Below are 26,286 nucleotides of genomic sequence, written 5' to 3' on the forward strand. Positions count from 1 at the left end.
TTAGCAATGGCCTTTTCCCGTAAAGATAATTCTATTTAGTTTTAGGGGTAGTAAAATAATTAACTGTTATATTTTAATTATTAGAAACAATTCTGCTAAATAAGCACACAGTGAATACTATAACTTCAGTTAGCCCTCCCCAACTCGTAGGGCCTGGGCCAGGCAAGCAGACGGTCAGAGTCCAGTAGAAGGGACTTGCTGGGGCTGGCGGGGAAACTTCGCAGTCAGTTGGAAAGAAACGCGGGTCAGCGGATGGCCTGTCCAAACTGCGACAGTCGAACCCATCTCTGGGCTTTTTAACTCCTACATCTTGGGGGTGACCACGTGACGTTCGTGTTCCTGGTGACTAGCGTAAGTCGACCCTCGTACAGGACTTCAGTTTACACAGCACTGTGACCGGCTTTGTCTCTCTTAAGTCTCCTGTCCTCGGGGTGAGGCTGATGGAGATTTGTCAGCGGCCAACTGTTTACTCTGCCCATATTCCGAAGAGGAAAATGTGCCCCTGCCGAGAGTGTGACTCGCTTCTAGGACAGTTACTCAGCGACATCCCTCAGTCCTTGCGCCCCCAATTCGCATTACCCCGCCCCCTGGACGCATGCGCAGTTGCGGAGCTCTTCTGGCAAAAAAGCTGCGGATACCCCAGGCGGCTGCTTCAGTGCGCCAGCAGCGAGAGGGCCGCACCCGGCTTACGTCACTTGTGTGCGACGGCGCCTGCGCCGGACACCATGCTGTCAGCCGGGCGGCGAGGTCTGGTCCTCCTGCGGCTGCTGCGCTTCAGGAGGTGGCTAGGGCTAGGAACGTCTTCGTTCCTGCGGGGCCTTGGGCGAGAGCCCTTGGAGACAGCCCGGTCGCTGTGTTGCGAATCCTCGCCTAGAGACGCCCGAGACGGAGAGGGACGGCGCGAAGCCTCACGGAGGAAAGCTCCCGGCACAGAGACGCCTCCGTCTCTCCCTCCGCGCGTCCAATGTACTGGGATCAGATGTCTTTCGTCACTGGAAGTCCTCAGACTGCCGACGCAACAAGAGGAGTCACTCTCTCGAGAGCGCGAGGACACGAGCGGAGACCAGGGCCAGCCCGGTCCCGCCCACCAGGGATCTGGGGGTCCCTTGGCGCCCTCCTTGACCCAGTCGGTGACCGAGGTAGAAGAACTTCCTGGCTCCTCTTCCTGGCCAGCTTCCAGGGAGAGGCCTTTTCGCGTTGGGGAGCTGATCTTAGCTGAGACTAGGAAGAGAGAAACACAATTTAAAAAATTATTTAGGTTGAGTAACGCCGGACACTTAAATAGTAGCTGGGGGACAGTCCGGTTCAGCGAGATCGTGGGAAAGTTTCCTGGCCAGATACTGAGGAGTTCTTCTGGAAAGCAGCTCATGCTGAGGAGGCCGGCATTAGAAGATTATGTATTACTGATGAAAAGAGGGCCTGCCATAACGTATCCTAAGGTAATACGGAGGGAGTTAGGTGCATATTGGTTCCAGAAAGAACAGAACTACAGTCCTGATTCATGCACTTAAAGCACATCTCAGACGGTTAAAGTTTTGATTGTTCTCAGACCTCACAAAAAACAATGGATGTGACTTTTACATATTTTATGTTTGCGAATTTTAGGAGGAAACAGCCACCTTTTAATTTGGGAGTGTTGATTCTCTCATCTGTAAAGTGAAAAGAATATTGACCTACTATATAGAGTTATGTGAATTAATTAGGCACATAATAAGTACTTATATTTGTTACCCATAACCGTTAAGTTTGCAGGTTCAGGACTTGAGAATGTTCAACTCTTTCGGTACCATTATGGAAATATTTTAATCATCACTTAATTTATTTTTTAAAAAGATTTTATTGATTCGACAGAGAGAGAGAGAGACAGCAAGAGAGGGAACACAAGCAGGGGAAGTGGGAGAGGAAGAAGAAGCAGGCTCCGGGCTGAGCAGGGAGCTGGATATGGGGCTTGATCCCAGGACCTTGGGATCATGAGCTGAGCAGAAGGCAGATGCTTAACGACTGAGCCACCGGGGCGTCCCAATCATCATTTAATTTAATAAAGCATGTTACTGGGCGTATGTCTTATCAATGATAGACATGTTACTGTGCTCTTCTCTTTAGGGAAAAAATAGAGTTTTGTATTAAAACAGCTGACAAACACTAAACATACATGAAATACTCTTTGTAATAATTTAACTGCCTAGTTTTTTGTTACAGCCTTATACTAATAATCCATTGCTAGTGGTTTATTTCAGTTCTTAATCATAGTCCCAGTCCTTGAGTAGAATGTTCCTTTGTAACAACTTCTCCTATCCCCAGATGAGGAGTCATTTGTCATTTATTCAGTAAATAATTGCCTATCTTCTATATTCAGGGCTTAATAGTGGAGGTATGGTGATGAGCCCCAGTCCTTGCTCTCAACCTAGACGTTACATCCTAGAGGCGGTGATAGAGAACACACAAGTAAATGAAAGGATAAGATAATTTCAAGTAGTGCTAAGTGCCACGAAGACAAATAGATTAACAATGACATGCTGGATGACCTGGGGGAGGAGAATACTTTATGTCAGATGGTTAGAGAAGGTCTCAAAAGAGGTACGTTTGATAAGAAACCTAGTATAAGGAAAAGCCAGCCATGCAAAGATCTAGGAGCCCAGTGTTCTCACAAAGGGAAGAGTCGTGCAGAGATCCTATTACGGCTTCAGTGAGTTAGGTGAGGGAGAGAGTGGTATGAGATGTGGTTATTCTATGTGCATTGGGTACCATTGGAATATTCTAAGTAAGAATCCAATTTATGTTTTAAGAGGCCTGCCAAGGGACTAAGAAAACCTTTTAGGAGGCTTTAGGCCAGTGGGGTATCATAAACTCTTGATGGAAACTTTGTCTTTTTTTCACTTTCTCTTTCTCCTTTTGACTGTTCCAATCTAGCTACAAGAAAAAGACTTTTGTAATTTCATCTTGCTTCCCCACATCTTTTTCCCTCCCCACTAGACCAAACTGAGAATAGTTGTGTTTTATAAAGTTATAAAGATGAATCTTTAGTGCATTTTCTGCCTTTCCAGTTGTAACAGATAAAAGTCACAGTGCATCCTAAGGAGGAAATTATTTATTTATTTTAAAGATTTTATTTATTTATTTGAGAGAGAGGAAACATGAGTGGGGAGGAGAGCAGGGAGCCTGATGCAGGGCTGGGGGCTCAACCTGAGCTGAAGACAGATGAGGAGTCTCTGTCCTCCCAGCCAAGCAACGGCCACCCAGGTGCCCCTCCATCCTAAGGAGGAGTTTAAATACTGGATATGCTAGTGTTGACTTCTCTTTTTATTTCCCAAGTGGTGGCTGCAGGAAATTTGACTTCAACCTTTACAACTTTGAAATGCTTTTTAAGAGAGTACCTCAATTGACTTGAAAGCTGGTCTCAGTGTTAGAATTACGTAGTTTTGTCTAAATAGTAAAAGGTCTGTGGGAGTAATTTTATTTACTTTTTTTTGTGGGAATAATTTCAAATAAACTTCCTAACAGATACTTGGGAAATGTCAACATTTCACATTGGTCAGTATCAAGCACTTTTAGGTTTGGAGTAGAAATATAAATGGAAACACTCCCCAAATTTTATTTTTTATTTTTTCATATTTTAAAAGATTTTATTTATTTATTTCATTTGAGAGAGAGAGCACGTGTGTGGGGAGGGCAGAGGGAAAGTGAGAGAATCTCACGCAGACTCTGTGCTGCGTGTGGGGCCTGACGTGAGGCTTGATTTCACGAACCTGAGATCATGACCTGGGCCAAAAACCAAGAGTCAGACATGTAACCGACGTAGTCAACCAGGTGCCCCCCAATCCCCAAATTTTTAATCTTTTCTGCTGATGTGCATGATTGTAGCACTTCTAGAAGAACAACTGGGGAGTGGAAATTGTTGCAATGTAATGAACCCTGAAGTGCAGCCTACTTATTAAAACTTTAGGCCGAGGCTTAGATTCATATTACTGACTTAATCAGGAAAGAGATTGGAATTCATGTTGAGGAAAAAAAATGGAAGTTTGAAAGGGTTGTTGTTACCTGAAGTTCTCAAATGTGCAGAAAACTCAATAGAATGATAGTTCGTAACTTTGGAGGACTCTCCCAATAGCTTTAAATCCCTTTTGGGAAGAGGCAGGGAAATGAAGAAATGCTAACGTCCCACCCAAGTTTTGAACTGAAATTGCTAGGATGTATATAGTGAAATCCAGCCTAGAAAACTCATCCCATGGAGACCACGTAACCTGAATAGCAGGAAGTAAAAGCTCAAGTGTGTTCAAGTTTTTTATTTTGTAGCAGCAGGGTTCTTTTATCTTATGTGAACGATCCAAGAAAATAGAACCGCCTTCTGCAGGACATTCCACTAATACGACTACCTAAGCTGCTCCCATTTCTGTGTGAAGTTGTACTCCTTCCCCACTCTACCCCCAGGTGCCTGGCATGTGGGAGAGGATATGTATGTCTGAAAGACTCAGCATTTGTGTATGAAACTTTTGGACTAATAGGTCTTAAAAATTACGTGTCTATGTGTCATTTGGTCCGAGCCTTAGCCCTGCGTTTCAGAAAATACATTTTGGCTTTTAATTAGACAACTGTACCTGTTAAACATTTTCTTGTGCAACCAAACCCGTATTTGATATACAATTTTTTTGTGACTTGACAGGATCCTAGGAACCTCCTCTTCAAGAATTTTCATAGCAGCTTTTCCCAAAGAAGGAAAAGCTAGTAAAAACTTACCAGATGTACTGCTTATTTATTAGCAACTTCGAAAGGTTTGGATGGGGGAGTGTTGAAATAAATGCTAATGTTTAAAATTTTCTATGTAACATGTGGTATAGTGTAATGATCAACAGCGTGGTCTTTGTGAGTTCAACATCTGTTCTACTCCTGACTTGCCCACTTAATTCCTGGCTGTGTGACTTTTTAGAAATTACTTAACGTTTTTGATTTGTCTTTGTAATGGGGATGATGATACTTTTCTCATATTATTATCCCGATTAAATAAGATTATGAAAGCAGTTTGCATACTTAAAGAAACCTGGCACATGGTAAAGTGTCAATAAATAGCCCTTATTACTATCATTCATGATATTCCCATTAACAATTCTTCAATTACAGCGTTTGTGAAATAGGCCCTATCTACTACTGGTATCCTAATGCTAAATGAGAAGTTCATTTCATTTCATGCAGAGATTATGTAATAACTTCCTAACTGGTCTTACTGCCTCTAATTTTTCTCTTTTCTATATATCCTGCATTTCCCTGTCAGATTAATCTTCATAAAATGTCATTTATATTACCTTGGTGACATGCCCCAATTACTGACCAGGTCAAGTTCAAGTGCTTTAGCCTGGCTTTCCATTCTTTCCTTTTCTTCTTCTTCTTTTTTTTTTTTTTTTAAGATTTTATTTATTTATTTGTCAGAGAGAGAGCAAGTGCACAAGCAGGGGGAGTGGCAGGCAGAGAGAGAAGCAGACTCCCCGCTGAGCAGGGAGCCCGATGCGGGACTTGATCCCAGGACCCTGGGATTACGACCCAAGCCGAAGGCAGATGCTTAGCCGACTGAGCCACCCAGCGTCCCCGTTTCTCTTCTGAGATGAGCAAACTGTGTTTATTCTACTTCTGTTTTTTTTAATACTCTTTCTACTTCATGATTGTTTCCTTAAATTCTCTGTGTCCTTAAGCTAGGGCCTTCTGCTGACATCTCTATTCTCTGAGCTCCTATTGCTACTTATTGTCTATAATTTTGGTATTATGCTGAAGTGCTGCTTTATTTGCTAATTGATTTTTTTTTTTTTTTATTCGACAGAGTTAGACAGCCAGCGAGAGAGGGAGCACAAGCAGGGGGAGTGGGAGAGGAAGAAGCAGGCTCATAGCAGAGGAGCCTGATGTGGGGCTCGATCCCATAACGCCGGGATCACGCCCTGAGCGGAAGGCAGACGCTTAACCGCGGTGCCACCCAGGCGCCCCTGCTAATTGATTCTTAAATCTCTTATTTCATCAAGTAAAATATCAACTGTTGGTAGGCCGGGACAGATTTTAATACTCTTTTTTCACTCTCTTCTTTTCCAAGTCCAACATAGAGTTTGTTAAGAGTCTGTGCTTAATACATAATTAATTGGTAACTGAGTCACCTGTACTATGTTTCAATCATAGGATATGAGTATGATACTGTTGATGATGGATATCCACCCAGGTGATACTATTTTGGAAGCTGGCTCAGGCTCTGGTGGAATGAGCTTATTTTTATCCAAAGCAGGTAAGAGATTGGGAGAAATGAGCTGAATTTAGATGGGCAAAGAAAACATTCAATCTTTCATAATAACAGAAAGTTAAGTGGATAAAGATGTATTAGAAAATATTCACATAACTTTGTGATTGAGAGTGTTCTCCTTGAAACCAAATACAAGCAATTATTGTTCTTTCCACCTTGTACGTTTATTCTAGTCATTCTCTAACCCTCTCTCCATTTTCTGTGCTTTCACTTATGCCCTCCGTGTGTTTTAAGGCTTCTTTTTTTTTTTTTTAACTAAGCTTTTTATTGGGACATAACATAGCTATAGTGCACAGATCATAAGTTTGTAGACCTCAAAGAATTTTTAATATAGTGACCATACTCCAGTAGTTATCTCCCAGATCAAGACAGGGAGTGTTGCTGTGTCACAGAAACTTCCTCCTGTTTCCTCTTAGTCAAAACTGATTCTCCCTAAAGGTAACCACTATTCTGCCTTTTATCATTATTGATTAGTTTTGCCTGTTTTGAACCTTGTATAAAAGGAATCATACAGTATGTACTCTTTTGAATGTGGGTCCTTTCAACATTCTGTATGTGAGAGTCAGCCATTACATGTAGCAGTAGTTCTTTCATTTTATTGGCTGTATAGTTAGTCTACTTTATAAACAGATCACAGCTTATTCTTTCTGTCGATAGGCATTTGAGTTAAATATTATGAATAGCGCTGCTTTGAACATTTTGTATTTGTCTTTTGGTTCATATGTGTACATGTTTTTTGTTAATAACAATTCCAGATGAATATTCAATATGGGAGAATATAGAAAGTAGAGGGTGGTCAGCTGCAAAGTCTCTAAAAATTGTCAATTGGTAAAAGTATTGCTTAAGGGTAGGACCTGATAAAAAATCAGGAGGTATACAGTAAACATAAATATCTGTTCATGTTCCCATCACTTGATTTCTAGTTACTGTTACATTAATTGATTATTGATTGCGTTGACTGTTTAATTCCTCTGAATGTCAGGGTTGTTTTGCCTGCGCTGGCTGCCTGTGCAGTGGTTCTTCCTCAGTTAATGATAGACTGCTGAACGTGACTGTACTCTCTTTGTGTAGATTTTTTTTTAAATCATTCATGTTTATTAGTGCATTCTTTTTTAAATAATAAACTTTCTTGGTGCTGTTGTATGTGGGTAGATTTTATAAAGAATACAGATAGAAATATACTGAATTAAACTTAAACCTTTTATTCTTTCACCTAATGCCATCACATACAAACATAATCCAGTTTATGCTAGGTCAGGAAGTTCATTCTGGCCTCCTCAAGTCTCTTTTTGATTCTTCTCTGTACATAGTTAAAGGCAGTCATTTCTTCACAATCAGTAACTGAATCCTAAATGCATATGACAGAGTGAATTTATAAAAATTTGTGAGAGTGGAGGAGTGCCCATATTTCTAGTATCTGTAGTATCAGAGGAGTGGCATGGCATGAATAATCCCAAACTATGAGTGATCAAGAAATTATTGCTATTTACCTTTTTGATGGATTTTTTCCCCATAATTTTCTTTTCCAATTGTTTAACATATGCTATTGTTAATGTTAAATTCTGTCTCTTGAGAACATGATGAATTGCAGCTGGAGTTACATTTCAAAAGACATCCTAGAATGTACTGTATGGTGACTAACATAATAAAAAAATATTATTAAAAAAAAAGAAAGAAAAAAACAAAAACAAAAGACATCCTAGAATCTAAACTTTCGTTAGTAAACTATAGACTTGTTGATCTAGGACAACTTCCAAATGATATCAAATCACCTCAAATAGAGGTGGTTGGAAAATTAATTGCCTTTAATTAAAATACAAATAGTCTTCTGCAGAAACTGCACTATTACTATGCTAAACAGTTTAAAAGTTCTTCAGACACACACAAAAATACAAATATCTTTTAAATATATGAAATGCCTAGCTTCATCCGTAACAAAAAAAATGTAAATTACAACTACAATGATAAACTATATTCAGTTTTTAGATTGACACGGATAAAAAGTTTGAAAACTCTTTGTTGGAGAAAGTATGGAGAAATAGGCACTCTACTACATTGTTGGTAGAGTGTAAATTGGTATTATTTTTTTGGAGGATAATTTGGTAATTTTCAAAATAAAAAATTCATATACCTCTTGAGCTAGTAATTTCATTTTGAGGACTTTGTCTTTTCCTGGATACAAAGGTTTAGGCAACAATTTTCATTGCAATTATTGCTCGTTATAGCGTAAGACTAGAAACAAGCTAAATGTTCATCGGTAGATGACCAGTTAAATAAACTATGGCGTAGCCATGCAATGGAACATAATAGCTCTTAAAAGGCATGTAGTAGATTATTAATCACTGAAATAACATTGGTAAGTGGAGGGAAAGTATAGGACAGTACATATAATACATGTATATTTTAATGTGTGTTAAAAACAGGGATGACACTTGGCACCAGCTATCTTGTGAAGGATAAATAACTGGTAATATGGTTGCCTCTGGAGAGGAAAATTGATTAAGGATCTGGGATGGGATAGAGAGTTTTCTTTTTTCTTTTTTTTTTTTTTTAAAGATTTTATTTTTATTTATGTGACAGAGACAGCCAGCAAGAGAGGGAACACAGCAGGGGGAGTGGGAGAGGAAGAAGCAGGCTCCCAGCGAAGGAGCCCGATGTGGGGCTCGATCCCGGAACACCAGGATCACGCCCTGAGCCGAAGGCAGACGCTTAACGACTGCGCTACCCAGGCGCCCCAGAGAGTTTTCTAACCCTGAACTATTTGAATTATTTTTTCACATCAATGCAATACCTTTGCAGAATAATTTTTTATATTCTTTTATGAAATGATACAATGAAATATCATAAGTTCTTTTTTTTAATTAAGTTGGATCACAAGGACGAGTCATAAGTTTTGAAATACGAAAAGACCACCATGAATTGGCTAAGAAGAATTATAAAAACTGGTGTGATTCATGGAAAATGAGTCATGTAGAAGAGTGGCCAGACAATGTGAATTTTATTCATAAGGATATTTCAGGAGCAACTGAAGACATAAAAAGTTTAACATTTGATGCGGTAAGTTTTCTAAAGTGGGTCCTATGATGTCATCTAATACTACTACATAGAAAACAAGGATCACACTTCTTTCGTATGGAAAAGGCTCTTCCTTCATTATTTGCCACATTTCTATTTGTAGGAGTAGGAGGATTGTTCTCCTTTAATATTATGGCAGGACTTAGAGCAGAGAGACGTGCTGAATCAGGTGCCAAAGCTGTTAGTAAGTGTGGGGTAATGGGCAGGCAGGAAGAGGAGTTGAGCACCATGAACCGCAGCATTTCTGGGATAAAGGAATAATAATTTAGGAGCCGCTTTGGGAGCATATTGATCCTAGTGCCTGACCTCATGTTGTGAGATTTGGGGGAATAAATAGCCCTCATTTGTTGGGGGAACAGGCAAGAGGCATCTTTGGACAGTGAATATGAGGATGTGGATGAGCGTGCATTAAAGATACTGAGGTTGGAGGCATTTATCGTGAGCGTAGCTCCAGAAAGTGGAGTGGATGGATTTGTGAGGAGGAGGAACAGTGAGAGGTTGAGTTAGGGAGAAGAAACAGAGTAGTATGAAGATAAAAGGATAGGTGATGAGGGGATATTTTAGGCTGTGACCAGTGATGGTAGAGATGTGGGACATGGAGGTATTGGTTGGCTTCGGAGTTTCAGAACTCTAGTGTAAGTTGCCTTATCCTTGATGATTCCATTATCATTTCATAGCTTGGCACTGTAGACTGAGGTCTAGGTTGTCTTTGCTTTTTTTAATTGGCTGCTGGAAAGTTGGATTACTTTAGGACATTTATGAGGGAAACTAGTTGAAAAATGAAGTTCAAAGAGATTTTTTGTCAGGACTGGTTCCTATCTCTAATGTTAATGAAGTCTGTAGTTTTGGTGACTCAGATTCCTGGACACAAAGACCACAGTTCTTTTTCCTCATCCTTGTTGGACTTGTATATTACAGCTCAGTAAGGGACAGAAAAAAGGAATATCTCTCCATAGGCCATCCATAAGAATATTACAGATACCTGGAAGGTTAATTGGTCATCAGAAGTTTGCTTGATGATCATGAAACACAACAGAGGATTTTAATGATATTGTTGAAGCTTTGTAGAAACCTGTTGAACCATCCCTGATCTAAAAGAAAGAATATTCCTTACTGGATTTATTCGATGTACTCTCTTGAGTATTAGTGCCAGATGATTGCCAGTATGAGAAAATACAGGAGGAGGAGCCATACTCCTACCACCCAAAATGATGATAAATTGAACAAAGAAGGTGTTAAACCATAAAGACAGAGAACAAAAGAAGAAAAATGGCTAATAAAATATTTTTAACAAATTTTAAAAAGCCTAACGATCAGAAGATGAATGGACACAATGGAATACTAAAAATAGTATTATTTAACATAGTACAATAAATGTACTATATCTACATCAGTAAATCTCAAAGACACGGTGCTTAGTGAAAAAAAGCATTATAAAAAGAATATGTATGGAATGGCCACACATGTAAAATTTAAAATTACGCAAAACAGTACCATGTATTGTTTATAGCTATATACATATGTCATAAAAGTTTAAATTATTTGGGAACATTGCCAACTTCAGGACAGTAACTACCTGAGGAGAGAAAGGGAGAGGGGAAGAGGGAACTAAGTTTTGGCATCCATTCAGCCTGGTTCACTCTTGGGCTCGCATAATAGCCAAGATGATCTTGGGATAAGTTACTTAATTTTTCTGTGCCTCAGTCCCCTCACATATTAAACAGGAATGATAATAATAGTTCATATTTCATAGAGTTGTTGAGAATTAAATAAGATACTTCATATAAAGTGCATAGAACAGTACCTGGTGTATAGTAAGCATCAAAGAACTATTAGCTGTGATTTTCATCATTATTATTTCTTTCCTTTTCTCTACCTGTTTAAATGCTATTTTCCTCTCAAAGTTTAGATCAAAGGTCACCTCTTTCATGGAATGTCCTCATCTAACTGAGGGATTATCACATTTTCTGAATTACTGAACCACTGTTTCTTGATTCAACAAACATTTATTAAAGACCTGCTGTGTGCCATGTCCTATGCTAAGACAAAAGTGAATTATACATTTAAAGGAGCTTTCAGTCTAGAAGGTAGACATATAAACAATTACTGGAAAGACTCAAAAGCATGGAACACCATGGCTGTAGAAATTGGGTATCATGAGATGAAGCTGCAAATGCAGTCTTATGGGGCTAAATAATGAAGAACACTTGTGTATATATATATATATATTTTTAAAGATTTTAATTATTTATTTATTTGACAGAGATAGAGACAGCCAGCAAGAGAGGGAACACAAGCAGGGGGAGTGGGAGAGGAAGAAGCAGGCTCACAGCAGAGGAGCCTGATGTGGGGCTCAATCCCACAACGCCGGGATCATGCCCTGAGCCGAAGGCAGACGTTTAACCGCTGTGCCACCCAGGCGCCCCTATATATATATATATATATATATATATTAGGCCATGGAGACATTGTCTTACAGATAATGGGAATACTGATGAATTCCTAAGTGGGGGAGCAGAATGTCCAGATTCCTATTTTAAAGTAACTTGTTTTTTTTTAATTCCAGTATAGTTAACATACAGCGATGATTTCAGGTGTACAATATTCAGCAATTCCATATATTACTCAGTACTCATCAAAATAAGTATACTCTTCCATTTCAGAGTAATTCTGGTCAAAGAATAAGGCTGCGAGTCTATGTAGAGAGCTATTGTAATGTTACAAGATACAATGAGGTTCTGATCTAAGGCATTAGCAGCATGAATTTGAGAAATACTTAATAGGTAGGTTTTGGGGGCTGGATAATTTTAATCCAAAGAGAAACAACAAAACCCCACAGATTCTCAAAAGAGAATTCAAGGTAAAGAAAATGATGACTCGAACAAGTTTCTGGTTTGAGTGACTGGATGAATGGAAATGTTAATTGAAAATAGAATATTTAAGAGGATTGGCAAGTTACTTGGTTATCTGATTTTTTGTCCTTTTCAGTAACATAGACAAACTATACAGCCTAAGGAGCCCATTTATGTTTATCATGTTGACCCTTTGCTTCAGTCATTGAGATTTTTCCCTGAAATCTAATAGGCATTTTAAACTCCTGTCCAAACCTGAATTCTTGATTATTTCTGCCAAGCCTGCCCCTCCCATAGTCTTCACCATTTTCCTCATTAGAAAATGACATCTCCGTTCTTTCAGTGGCTTAGGCTAAAAACACTGGATTCATCCTGACTCCTCTTTCCCTCGTATCCTACAACCAATCCTAATTCTAACTGGCTCTATCTTTTCAAAATATATACCACTTACTATTACATCCAGTGCTGTTTACTATTACAAGTCACCATCATCCTTCCTTGCCTTCTCCCAGCCTTTTCTATGTGTAGATTTAAAAAATAAGTCAGAATGTACTTATGCCACTGAATTGTACACTCACAATTCATCTCTTACCATTTCCCCCTTTTGTTTCCACTGCAGCGACAGTGGCCTTCTCAGACTCACCAAGTATCCTACAGCCTCAGAGTATTTGTATTTGCTGTTCTGTCCATCTGGAGCACACTTCCCCCCTAAATTTCCACAGGGTAAGCTTAATCATTTTCTTCAGGTCTCTTCACTGACTAGCCTATGTATAAAATAGCACTCTCTTTCCATTACTCTCTATCCCTCAAATTCTGCTTTATAATTCTATAGTTCTTCATGTCACTTATCTTCCCCTGACTTACATATTTATTGGATTTTTAATGTATGTCCCTTTATTAGAATATATGTTCCCTTGAAACAAAACAGAATATAAGCTCCTGTTATATCCTTACTACTTAGCAAAATGCTTGGCACATGGAAGGTGCTCAATAAATATTTGGTGAATGAATTTATAATGAATGACGGCCCATTAATGCTATTTTAAAAAACACATAAATAATGGAATAATTTCTAATTTAGTTAATATGTTGATGTGCCATCTACTCTTAGCTTTCCAGAGTTATCCATCAATAAAAGCCCCTTTTTTTTCTATTTTGACCATATTTATTTTTGTTTTAAATGAATTTGTTTTTTAAATTTCATTTACTCATTGTATTCATTTGACATCTTTTATGAGTACAGCCCTGTATTCTGCAATTGGACGAAGAATAAAGAACTAAGGGTCAGGATTCTTGCATTTTAGGATCTCTAAAATTAATACTCATAACTTTCCTTTTAAACATAAAAATAATATTTGAGGTAATGTGAATTTCTGTGGCCAAAGGCTGAACTAAAGCATTAAAACTTTATATATATACATGTGTGCATTTGTATATATGTGTGTATACGAGATATAGCTGAAGAAAGATTCCTATATTATTGATATTGCCAATTGCAAGACACACCATTATGATTTTCATGTAGTCAAGCACTGTGACACATTGTATAATAATAAATATGCCTTTTTGAGCGCAGCAAAATGACAGCTGATAGTACTAGAGTTTAAAAAAATGAAAACTTCAACTGGCTAATTGCTTTCTAAAAGCATATCATTTTACCACAGTAAGAAAGAAGACCTGTGCTTTGTTTAAACAAAACTCAGTCTGATTTGCTTTCTCCCTGACAGGTAGCTTTGGACATGTTGAATCCTCAAGTTGCTTTGCCTGTTTTATACCCAAATCTTAAACAGGGTGGTGTGTGTGCTGTATATCTAGCGAAGTAAGTAATGTGGCTCTTCTTCTCGGTAATGTGATTTTAAACAAACCTTTGTTTTGTCTCAAGTAATTGGCTACAATATTCATCTTGTAACCGAATTAGGTATATATGTCATCTTGTAAACTGTTATGAAGCGATGTATGTCCCAATTAATTTATGTTGCTGTTTAAATCACCCTTTACCTGAATGGCAAAATAAGATGCATATTTCTTACAATCTTCTGAAAAGTTTTAAAAGTGTAATGTGAACAATAATGTTAAATCATAGTCTCTGTATTTTTTTTGCTTAGTATTCCATGAAATTGCATGTTATGTGCTCTAACTTTCATGTTTGTATTTTCCCCCTTGCTTTAACTATAGCATTTAAATTTGGGTTAAAAGGTATAGTGAACTTAAAATAAGTATCAAGTTATTATTGTAATAGAAATTTAAAGTACTTTTTTTCACTTTCCTAAAAGCATCACACAGGTTATTGAACTTTTAGATGGAATTCGCATCTGTGAACTCGCTCTCTCATGTGAAAAGATAAGTGAAGTCATTGTCAGAGATTGGTTGGTTTGCCTTGCAAAACAGAAAAATGGAACTTTAGCTCAAAAAATAGAACCTAAAATCAACACAGATTTACAATTACATTCTCAAAAGAAAATGAGAATTGAAGCTGAGATGTTTCAAGAGGATGACTGTGGTGAGCTTCAATTTTATTTCATACATGTTTGTAATTATAAAAGGAGAATAAGTTCCTGAGTGTATTAACCAATGGTTATACAACTATTTCTCGGGGATTTGTTCTTTTTCCCTAGAGAAATTGAAATGTGGTATTTATTCTGTTAAATTAAAATCTCTAAGGGCAGAATAATGACTTTTCTTGCCTTTTATGTAAAACTCTGATGCCTTTGAATACTGAGCTGCTTATAATATTCATATTTTTGTATCAAGGAGGTTGGCTTATGAAATACTTTAAATATATTAAAGGATGTTTTTAATTTAGGTCAGTGATTATTACTGAAGGGAAAGAATTTAATAGGACCTGATATGCAAATAGCTAATATTCCAAAAAGCAACTTCCAGGAAGCTACTGGAATTCCTCAAAGAACTAAATTTAGGTCCTTGTTGTATGTACACATCATTTAAGCCATGAACGAGTTTTCAGATATCCATTGATTGATGATATATAGGCTTATCCATTTGGTTATAAAACCATATATAAGTTTATCATTTCATCCTTGACAAATTGTTTCTGTAAGGTAACTAGAGAGTAGCTCCAAAACAAATGCTGAAAAAAAAATGTCTGAGAGAAAAAACTTAAAGGGGCAGTAATTTGTATTTTAACAGTTTTATGAACAAATTATAAAATATTTTATATAGCTTGTAATATATATTTTGTTCTACAACAGAAGAATCACATTCTGATTTCCCATATGGATCATTTCCCTATATTGCTAGACCTGTACACTGGCAAACTGGCCATACAGGTGAGTGATGTTTTCAGGCCATATTGAATGGTGCTTTCTTCTAATTTTTCTAATGAACTTACTTTTTTCTCTTCTTCAATTAGCTTTCCTTGTCAAGCTGAGGAAGTTTAAACCATAACATAACTGAGTACCTCAGATGACAGCAACTGATTTGAAGATGGAAAAGTATCAAAATAGAACTTTATATTGTGAATCACTACTTTCATAAATTGGAGTTGTTAGCTATTACTATGATTTGTATAACTTTTACATATAATTATGAAAAATAACAAAAGCTAAAGGAAGATGTATAACATTTCAAAACTGTTTAAATGTCCCATTTTGACACTTGTAGTTAGTTTGACATTTTGTAGTTAATGCTTCCAAGTTGGTTTAGTTGAGCCATCTCATTCTTCACTTCCTGTAAACCACTCCATAGATTTGTCTTTCTTCATAAAATTAGTTTTCTTTTCTTTCTTTGATTGATGGTCATTGGCTACCAAAATAAAATATGCATTTTAAGATAAATTTTATGTATCTGTGTATTTTAAGTACATATTTTAATGGCTTGTATCTATCTTAAAAAGTAAAGAAATCTGGGTTATAGTAAATAATAGGAAGAAAACTGAAAAATGATATAACCATCTTAAAAATTATAACAAGGGGCGCCTGGGTGGCACAGCGGTTAAGCATCTGCCTTCGGCTCAGGGCTTGATCCCGGTGTTCTGGGATCGAGCCCCACATCAGGCTCCTCTGCTATGAGCCTGCTTCTTCTTCTCCCACTCCCCCTGCTTGTGTTCCCTCTCTCGCTGGCTGTCTATATCTCTGTCAAATAAATAAATAAAATCTTTAAAAAAAATAAAAAAATAAAAAAAATAAAAATTATTACAAAAGCTATAGTAATTCTTGAATCTTTTTTATCCTTCTCAGAATAATTTTATCTCGTTTGAAAGAACATCAGAATTAGGGGTTTATTATTCATAGGCATCGGTTATTTAGCATTTACCAGGTGTGCTACATTGTTTTAAGAACTTTATAAAGTTTTTTCATTTACTATGTGTAGCTCATCTTTAAGGTTAGCCATATTTTACAGACAAAAACTTAGAGTGGTTAGGTTATTGATTAAATATAGATGTCTTCTAGGTTTTAAAGGGTAGTGCCTGGGAGGATAAATGCTGCTGTTCCTGGGTTTATCCCTTAGGCTGGAGCTATCTAAAATAATATATGTATTCTAAATAACAGTTTACATATTTTTCATTATGTGGGAAATTTTAACATAAAATCTCTGCCTTTTTAGACTAGTTTAAAAAAAAGTCTAGACATTAATCACACAAATATAAAACTAAAATTGTTATAAATGCTCCAAAGGGGGCGCCTGGGTGGCACAGCGGTTAAGCGTCTGCCTTCGGCTCAGGGCGTGATCCCGGCGTTCTGGGATCGAGCCCCACATCAGGCTCCTCGGCTGGGAGCCTGCTTCTTCCTCTCCCACTCCCCCTGCTTGTGTTCCCTCTCTCACTGGCTGTCTCTATCTCTGTCAAATAAATAAAACATCTTTAAAAAAAAAAAAAATGCTCCAAAGAAGTAGTACAGAGTCACTGTAATAAGGATTTTGCTCTGGTTAAGTAATTACCTGCGCAAGTGACAATTGAGCTGAGACCTGAATGGGAAGTACAAGTTAATTGTAGCAGGGAAAATGAGAACAAAAAGGCCAGTGATGCTGGGGTTGAGTGAAAGAGACTGGAAAAATAGGTAGGGGTCAGGCCATGCAGGATCTTGTAGACCTCTTAAGGAGTTCGTCCACGCTAAGAAAAATAGGGTCTCACTGAAGAATTTAATGAAGTGAAGGGTAACATGTCTAGATCTGTATTTTGAAAAAAGAATCACTCTGGTTGCATTTCAGGAACTGATTGAATCATAAACAGAGTACTGTTCTAGTGTCATATTTCTTAATGGTAATACATCTGAACACTCATACAGTAATAATGGCTTTATAGTTTTTATAACATTGCCAGATATCTAGAACCTCTGAAGTACATTTCAGTTCTATCATGCTCCCCCTGCTTGTGCTCTCTCTCTCTGTGTCAAAAACAAACAAACCAAACAAACAAAAAACTTCTCTTTCGTCTGCCCTTCTATTTAACCAGTATTAAAATTGTGTCCTTCATGTATTGTTTTGAATGGAAGCTTTAACTGCACTACTTGGAGAAGGGGCTGGCTTAAGAGCAAAGAAAAGTTATACCTTCTACTCCTATTTCTTTTCTTTCTTTTCTTTCTTTTCTTTCTTTCTTTCTTTCTTCTTTCTTTCTTTCTTTCTTTCTTTCTTTCTTTCTTTCTTTCTTTCTTTCTTTCCTCCCTTTCTTTCCTTTTCTTTTCTTTTCTTTTCTTTTCTTTTCTTTTCTTTTCTTTTCTTTTCTTTTCTAAGTAGGCTCCCTGCTGGGCATGGGGCCCAATGTGAAGCCTGAACTCATGACCCTGAGATCAAGACCTGAGCTGAGATCCAAGTCAGACACTTAACTGACTGAACCACCCTGGTGTGCCCCACTGTACTCCGATTTCACATAGAATCATTAGTTTCTGTTCAGTACACTGTGCTCAGTAGATGCTGAATTGAACAAGACTTCTTTAACAGCGTCCATTCTAATATTAAGCTGAATTGAAAACCAAACTACATAAGCAAATAAATATTTATGTATATGGTTAAAGTTCCACTTAAGCCCTTTCTCCATGTCTCCACTAGAATATTAAGCATGTTTACAATCTTGCTTATGGGACAGATGTGGTCTTCTAAAGTTAGCTTTCTAAATTCACATCTGGCTCTCATCTACCATACTGTAAACTCTTCCAGATTTGTGACTGACTCAATTGTCTTCCTAGTACCTTCCAGAAGTCCTACCTTTTCCACCCAGTAAATGGTCAATAAAAGTGTGCTGATGGCTATAAGCCTATACTTGATCATGTATTATCTGTTGACTTGGTTCTCGGGAGAAATTTAGGCATATAGCTCATGGACTGTGGTAGAATTGGAGTTTGAACTCTACTTCAGAGGCACTAGGGACTCCTAAAGGTTCTACGGTCATGTAAAAGGAGGTATTTTTAAAAAGTTAGTCTGTAAGCAGTGTCTGTATTTTAAAGGAAGGAAAAAACAAGTGAATTAGAAATTTCACAGTAACACATAGTATATATTATGAGTTGATTGGTAATAATATACAACTCTGAGGTGAGGAAAAGGGGCAGATGTAAAAAATATTGTGAAGGAATAACCAGATGAACTGGTGATTCGTTGGATATAGAGAGAATGAAGCTAGATATTTTCAAAGTTTTATCTGCTATTCAGAAGTCCTTTCCCTTCCTTTGCTGGGCAAAACAGGACTTAGTCAATGCTCAGCTCATATATTACTTCCTCTGAAAAGTCTGCCAACAAGTCTCTCACCCTACAAAATTAATTCTGGGATCTTTGTGTTCCTAAATGTTGATCATATAATTAGCATTGCCCTATTACATCATTAATTTATAAGTCCTCATTATGCCTTCATTAAGTATTAGGATTTTAAACCTGCATGACTAGAACAGTTGTAGTGACTGAAATAAATAAGTTCAGAAAAGGATTTTATTTTATTTTTTGAGGAAAAATTATTTGGTTTTAGATTATATAACAGTTGCAGTGTCCCATGCCTGCCTATGTGATCCAGGAATAAGATTTGGTATATTGCTTTTTTCCTTTGGCTTCACTCTAAAATCTGAGGCATCCTCTGCAGATTAATTTGGGTGTCATAAGGCTTAAAACAGCATAAGGTAAAGAGAAACAGTGTCATTTAGTATAAAAATAGGCTCTATATTTGGATAGAACTGGGTCCCATCTTGCTGTTTTTGTTGTTGCTTTGTTTTACCTTGCAAGTGTGACTTCTGAGTTTGTTTCTTTGTCACTAAAATGTGTGTCATGATCCCACTTAAAGATTTCTTGAGGGGGGTGGTCAGTGTTAAATGAGACTCCCTTTATAATATGCCTGGTGATTGTGAGGTATATAAATTTGTAAGGAATGCCTCATTTATCTACCAACCTTGTCAAAATGACAATTATTTTGTTCCTAATAAATGTCATAAGGATGTTTATGTAAAACTTGTTTTTTGAACATGTTCTGAGAAGTTTTTAAAGGTAGAACAACAAGTTTTAACCTGAAAAGCAAGAAGTTGCTTGCTTGTGTCTGAGGACAGAAGCATTCATTGATAAGCATTTACTGCTATATTTTAGCACAAAAGCCTGGAGTAGAGCATCAGCTCCTTGGGTCTCTTGTAGAATGAATTGCTGAATTGAGTTTTCTGCAACCATAAACCATTAGATGATTCCAACCACCTTATGTGGACTGAAGGAAGAAAATTTTGCTATCAGAGGTCACTACTGGGAATCAGCAGCTGCTGAGGCAGTAAGAGACTGACCACTGCTCCTGATAGCATTGTGTTACCCTTAAATGCCCCACACCCCCAATAAGTTCACTTCCAATTAAGCCTACTGAGGGAAAATGAATGTATATGTTTACTGGTCAAGTGTATGGGTGATTAGTTATTTTTGTGTATTTTGTCTACTCTCTGTCATCCTGAAACAAAAGGTTTTACATTAACTTTTATACTCTGAACAAAAGAGGATTGTTCCTTCCTGTACAGGATCTGTATATATCCTAAACCAGGGATGGGATGAATTTATAACTCCCTTAAGTCAAGTGCTCCACTTCTCATCCACAATCCCTCAAAGTCATGCTCTTTTTTTCAAAGCAAACTGACTGGCAGAGCCCCTTCCTCCCTGGGTGCACTGTGATTTCCTGTTGAGACATCAAAGCCTAAAATACAGTGTCACTACTCTTAATATCTACAGGTGCCAATCTGAGTAAACCATAACTACTTGTGTTCTGCTTTCTATAAGTGCCTGTTCAAATTGGGGCTAGAATTTTCTCCTAATTCACTCCATACAATCTTTCATCAGGAACTTGGTTCTTAATACTTTCACCACCTCCTTAGTCCTTAGTAGCCTACTAAAAGACTTCCGTGGCCCCGTATTTTCACCACCAAAAGTAGGATTTCATCAAAGGGAGCAGTAGAGCATAATAGTTAGGAATTCAGGCTGTAGTCTAGAGTCAGACAGACCTGGCTTCAAATGTCGCTCCACCACTTTGGGCAAATGATTTAACCTCTCTAAGCCTCAGTCTCCTTATCTGCAAAGTAGAGATAATAGTATTTATCATAGGGCTGGCTGTGAACATTAGGTGAGATTATCAATGTAAAATGTTTAACACATTGCCTGGAACATTTTAAACATCTAGTAAATCTTACAAGAATCAAAGAGTGCAGATAAAAGTTGCTGGGATAGAGGGGAAGGATGCTAAAAGGCAATTTTTATTTTATAATTTAGCCTATGGTAGATCCTACTTACCTTCAGATACGAGTGAACCAATAAAAATTATGCTTGGAGATGGTACAAGTGAAGAGACTAGACTATCAGTCAAATTTGTTTAGTGATTACTAAGGCCAGGGAATGGAACAATGGCTGAGATGTGATTTCTACCTTGAAGAGTCTTAAGAGTTTAGTTTCTCTTTTAATAAAACTTCAGTAGCCACTGTTAATCTCATAAGGGTAGAGCAAAAATAAATATATGATATTCTGAAATAATGCAGGTCTCATTATAGAATTTAGGAAGAACCATAAGAAATCTGTCAGTCCTATATCTTATATGGGTGAAAATCTGAGAGAAAGGCTTTATAAGAAGTAAAAAGGATCATTGCAAGTAGAGTATTACTGAGAATTGAGAAGTGTCAGAAATACTCTAACTTTATAAATATAATTTGAATGAAAATTAGGGTGTGGTTGACTAAAAGTATTTCCAGTTCATATGATTATTTTCTAATTAAGGTACCATTGTTCAAAGTCATTTAAATCCCAACAAAAATGAAATATGCAAATAAATTAAGATATTTATACCATGTCTTGATTAAAAACCAGGTTTCCTAAGACTAATAACATGGGGAAATGCTTTATGATAAAGTGAAAAACAGCACGCCTAGATATAGTATGCTTCTAATTTTTTAAAAATAGAAGATAGAGAAGTGTATAGTATTACAGAACTATAATAAAACAGGATGGTATTTGCATAAAACTGACCCGTAGAGAAATGGAACAGCATAGAGAGCCCAGAACTCACACATATATGGTTAATTAATTTATGGCAAAAGAGCAAAGAAGTGGGAACAGATAGTCTCTTCAATAAATGGTGTTGGAAAAATTGGACAGTCACATGCAAAAGAAATGAAGACCATCTTGTACTATGCACGAAAAATCAACTCACAATGGATTAAAGACTTGAATGTAAGACCTGAAACCATAAAACTAGAACAAAATGGGAGGACATTCATCTTGCCAGTGGTTTTTTGGATTTGACACCAAAAGCAAAGTTAGCAAAGCAAAAATAAGCAGTGGATTACATCAAATTAAAAAGCTTCTGTACAGCAAAGAAAACCATCAGCAAAATGAAAAGGCAACCTATGGAATGGGAGAAAATATTTTCAAGTCATATATCTGATAAGGGGTTCATATCCAAAATATATAAACAACTCCTACAACTCAAGAGAAAAAAAATAAAAAAATGGGCAGAGGAAATGAATAGACTTTTCCAAAGAAGACATATAAATAGCCAACAGTTACACAAAAAGGTGTTCAACATCACTAATTATCAGTAATGCAAATCCAAACCACAATGAGATATACTTGTTAGAATGGTTATTATCAAAAAGGTAAGAAATAACAAGTGTTGGTGAGGATTTGGAGAAAAGGGAACCCTTGTACACTGTTGGTGGTAATGTAAATTGCTACAGCCACTATGGAAAAACAGTATAGAGGTTCCTCAAAAAAATTAAACATAGAACTACTATATGATCCAGCAATTCCATATCTGGGTATCTATCCTAAGGAAACCAAATCACTTATCTCAAAAAGGTATCTGTACCCCCTTGTTCGTTGTAGCACTTGGCAATAGTCAAAACGTGGAACAACCTAAGTGTTTATCCGCAGATGAATGGATAAAGAAAATGGTGTGTGTGTGTGTGTGTGTGTGCACACGTGTGTGTATAGATTATCATTCAGCCATATAATATCATTGGAATGGAAAATCATTCAGCCATAAAAAATTAGGAAATCCTGCCATCTGTGACAACATGGCATTATGAGGGCATATTGCTAAGTGAAATACTTTAGACAGAGAAAGAAAAATACTGTGTGATCTCACTTATATGTGGAATCTAAAAACAACAAAACAAAAAAATGAACTCACAGACACAAAGAACAGAATGGTGTTTGCCAGAGGTGGGGATGCACAGTGGGCAAAATGGGTGAAGGTGGTCAAAAGATAACAAACTTCCTGTTATAAATCAATCCTGGGATGCAATGAGCAACATGTCGACTATAGTGCACAATACTGTATTGCATATTTGAAGGTTACTAGGAGAGTATATCTTACAAGTTCCCGTCACAAAAAAATAATTAAACTATGTGTGGTGATGGACTTTAACTTACTGTGGTAACCATTTCACAATATATCAAATCGTTATGTTGTACACCTAAAACTAATACAATATTATATGTCAATTATAACTCAATTTTAAAAAGTATATAGAAGAAAACCAGTAGTTAATCACTGAAAAAGCTGGTGAGATTATAAATAAATTTATTTTCTTTTTAAAACTTACACTGAATAAAACATTTCAAAGAAAATGATTCAGGCTCTTCAAATACTTAATACTTAAGAATACTTGAGACCCATGGTGTATTAGGTTTCAATTTAACATAAGTCACACTAAAAATCTTTTAGTTTAGGTAAGCTACCACAAAAACAGATACTGATACAAGACAAATAGTAACTGAAAAGGAGAAAACTTTCAATGCTAATTTAACTCAAATTGTTCTAGTAAATAAAATTATTATGTACCCCTGCCTATAAGGACTGACCACAGCTCAATAAATAACTTGGATTTGTTAATAACTTGCATAAATCTAATTCTGACATATTACTAAATCATACCTTGAGAATAGCTATAAGCTTGAGAAGGATCGACTACTATGTCCATTGAGAAGGAGTTGTGTGATTCCTGAGAATGTTTCTCCATCACCTCTACTGTATCACTGGATGAAGATGATGAAGACAATCCCAGTCTAACATATCTTCCTTTTTTACCACAGAGTGAACAATCTACCGGTGTGGCACTAGGTCCCCTGGGCAGTTGAACTTCATCTCTGTTGTAGTTTCTAACAGCTCCACTGTGATGCACAGAGCGTTCCCGTTGCCATATATAATGGGTTGGAGCAATAGCCATAACCTACGGTGGAAAGCTTTCTTTTAGAATTCCAATAAGATTTTAAAATTTGGTAAAGTTAAGTACAAAAATATGACTCATAGACAGCTATCTCTCAAACTAGATCTAAAAACCTAAGTTACTGATGTTTAAAAAAAAAAAGAAGGCATCTCCAGATAAGACAGTATTACCTATAAAGTGACTCACTGCTTGGATCCTTAAGACAATACAAAGTACTTAAGTTATTTCAAATATTTCAACCTTCCAGGTTTTTCAGTTCTGAATATTCTAAGTTTGGGATAGATAATACAGTTAGTCCAAAACAATGCATAATTCTTAACTTTGGAATATACTCGGTTGAAAATAACATTGTAAAGTTTTCTAACTACGTTATCTTAGGCTAATCTTAACATGTTTGCAATTATGGCAAGGGAAATGGTGAATAAGAACATGGGTAAGCTATTTAACCTCTCTTCCCTTAGTTTCCTTATCTGTAATATGGAGAGAATACTAGAGTTTCCTTTAGAGGGTTTTGCAAGGATTAGACGGGGAATTAACTATTAAACACTTAAGATTCATTGCTACATGTTGGGCAGTGTTCTCCAAGGTTAGATAAAATACTGCCTTTTGAGTCAGGATAGACTTAGTTCCTTAACCTGGCTCTGCCACTTGCTAAGCTGTATGATATTGGGCAAGTTACTTAGCCTGTCTGAGGCTCCATTTCTTCATATTTAAAATGAGGATACTATCTGCCTCATAGAAAGGCTAGATATGTGTAAAATCCTTATCACATAATAAGGAGCTGGCAAATGATAGTCATTTACAAAGTCAAAGTAGGGAAATATACCTACATATGTTGACCCCACGATGTCTAAAATTTCTAAGCAGAGCGTTAGAATGTTACTTCTAAGCAAAAATGTTTAGTCGCAGGTATCAATGATCAGAGTAAATGAGAATTGTAAGAATTTGTTAGTTAGGTGGTGTCTTTTTAATGCCTAAACCAGTGATTTTCAACTTGTTTCAGGAGCTCTGAGTTTTCATAGACTATATTAGGGGTTCCAGGATGGGCTATGGGAAGACCAGTCAAGCAGAGAACCTCAATTTAGGGGATTGTGTATAAAATTTCACTTGGAAAGAAAGAAGGCTTTGTTGTTAAAAATGAAAACCTTAAAACCCCCAGATTGAGACCAGTCCACTTAGAAAACAGGGTACCTGTGGCCTCCTCCCAAATAATGGCATAAAGAATGCTAGTTATGCTAATTTTTTAAAGTTATTTTAGAATTGAATTTATTTTATAATCCACTTCTTAAATTCTTCAAAAAAGTTTTCAACAAACATGTAATAAAGTAACATATCTTTTAAAAAGTAGATGTAAAGGGGCGCCTGGGTGGCACAGCGGTTAAGCGTCTGCCTTCGGCTCAGGGCGTGATCCTGGCGTTACGGGATCGAGCCCCACATCAGGCTCCTCTGCTATGAGCCTGCTTCTTCCTCTCCCACTCCCCCTGCTTGTGTTCCCTCTCTCGCTGGCTGTCTCTATCTCTGTCGAATAAATAAAATCTTAAAAAAAAAAAAGTAGATGTAAAGATATTTATTTTAACAATAAATATTTCCATAACAATATGTAACTAGGCTCAGAGTTACCTGAAGTGAGGAAGCAAAATATCAGAATTTCTTATTCCTTTCCTATTTATCTATTTCTTCCTCAACACTTGTACATCTTTATTTCCCATTTCTGGAATGTCCTCTCCCTTTTGTCTTAGGATAGCTTTTCCTTCAATGCGGAACATGAAGTCCCACCTTTCTAATAACTCCAGTTTTTAGCTTGTGCTGTTTTATTGTTAACGCTACATTAGGACTTTTAGCACGTGTCTAGTACTCAGATATATCCTTTTATGAATGTAACCAATCTATTGAAAGCCCTCTGGGCAGGAATAGTCTCACACCTCTCTATCAAATGCTTTCCACATAACATTATGTAGTCATTGTATATTTCTTATTGATAGATGAAAATAATTAAGAATTAGAGGCCACTGACATTATAAACTTCTAACATGATTTTTTTAAGAATCCTGTAGCAAACTCTAGTGAGAAGAGCAGAGAAAAATAGGAAGCAAAGGGCACAAAATAGGTTTAATAAACCCTTCTTTGTATAACAAACTAGGTATCAGTCTCTCTACATGCCAACCCTGCTAGAAAAATGCATGCCCACATGCTTGTGTACTTTTAAATATATGTTTGCACATATTTTATACATACAAGTATTAGAATATTATTGTGATAACATCAAATTGCAAAGAAAAGTGTAAGAGGGACAAGAAAGCAGGATTTTGATCCTAATTCTATTAGTTCTATGACCTTGGGCAAATTACATAATCTTCTGGGCTACAGGTATCTTTTGTATAATGATAAAACAGGTCACTTACAGTCCTCAAATTCTGTCATGTATGAAAGTAACTTCTTTGAAGCATTAATAGCACTTGATCTACTAAAA

General features: G+C 36.9%; 2 protein-coding genes across 2 annotated transcripts in view; one reads left to right on the forward strand and one right to left on the reverse strand.

The window, feature by feature from the left end:
• The first annotated feature begins 700 nt into the window (after positions 1–700).
• TRMT61B (tRNA methyltransferase 61B) lies at positions 701–15,992 on the forward strand. The gene is made up of 7 exons (XM_002923642.4): positions 701–1,439; positions 6,154–6,256; positions 9,138–9,328; positions 13,926–14,017; positions 14,472–14,698; positions 15,408–15,485; positions 15,569–15,992. Exons 1-7 carry the CDS (start codon positions 726–728, stop codon positions 15,601–15,603), a joined length of 1,440 nt encoding a protein of 479 aa, XP_002923688.3. The 5' UTR covers positions 701–725; the 3' UTR covers positions 15,604–15,992.
• SPDYA (speedy/RINGO cell cycle regulator family member A) overlaps positions 15,833–26,286 on the reverse strand; it is a 30,324-nt gene continuing 19,870 nt past the window's right edge. Inside the window, exons 7-8 of the mRNA XM_034659707.1 lie at positions 23,525–23,819; positions 15,833–15,960 (exon numbers count right to left, since the gene is read on the reverse strand). Of these exons, the coding sequence (XP_034515598.1) occupies positions 15,872–15,960; positions 23,525–23,819 (384 nt within the window). The 3' untranslated portion in view covers positions 15,833–15,871. The remainder of the gene's footprint in view (positions 15,961–23,524; positions 23,820–26,286) is intronic.

This window comes from Ailuropoda melanoleuca, chromosome 4, assembly GCF_002007445.2.
Source record: "Ailuropoda melanoleuca isolate Jingjing chromosome 4, ASM200744v2, whole genome shotgun sequence".
Classification (NCBI taxonomy): domain Eukaryota; kingdom Metazoa; phylum Chordata; class Mammalia; order Carnivora; family Ursidae; genus Ailuropoda; species Ailuropoda melanoleuca.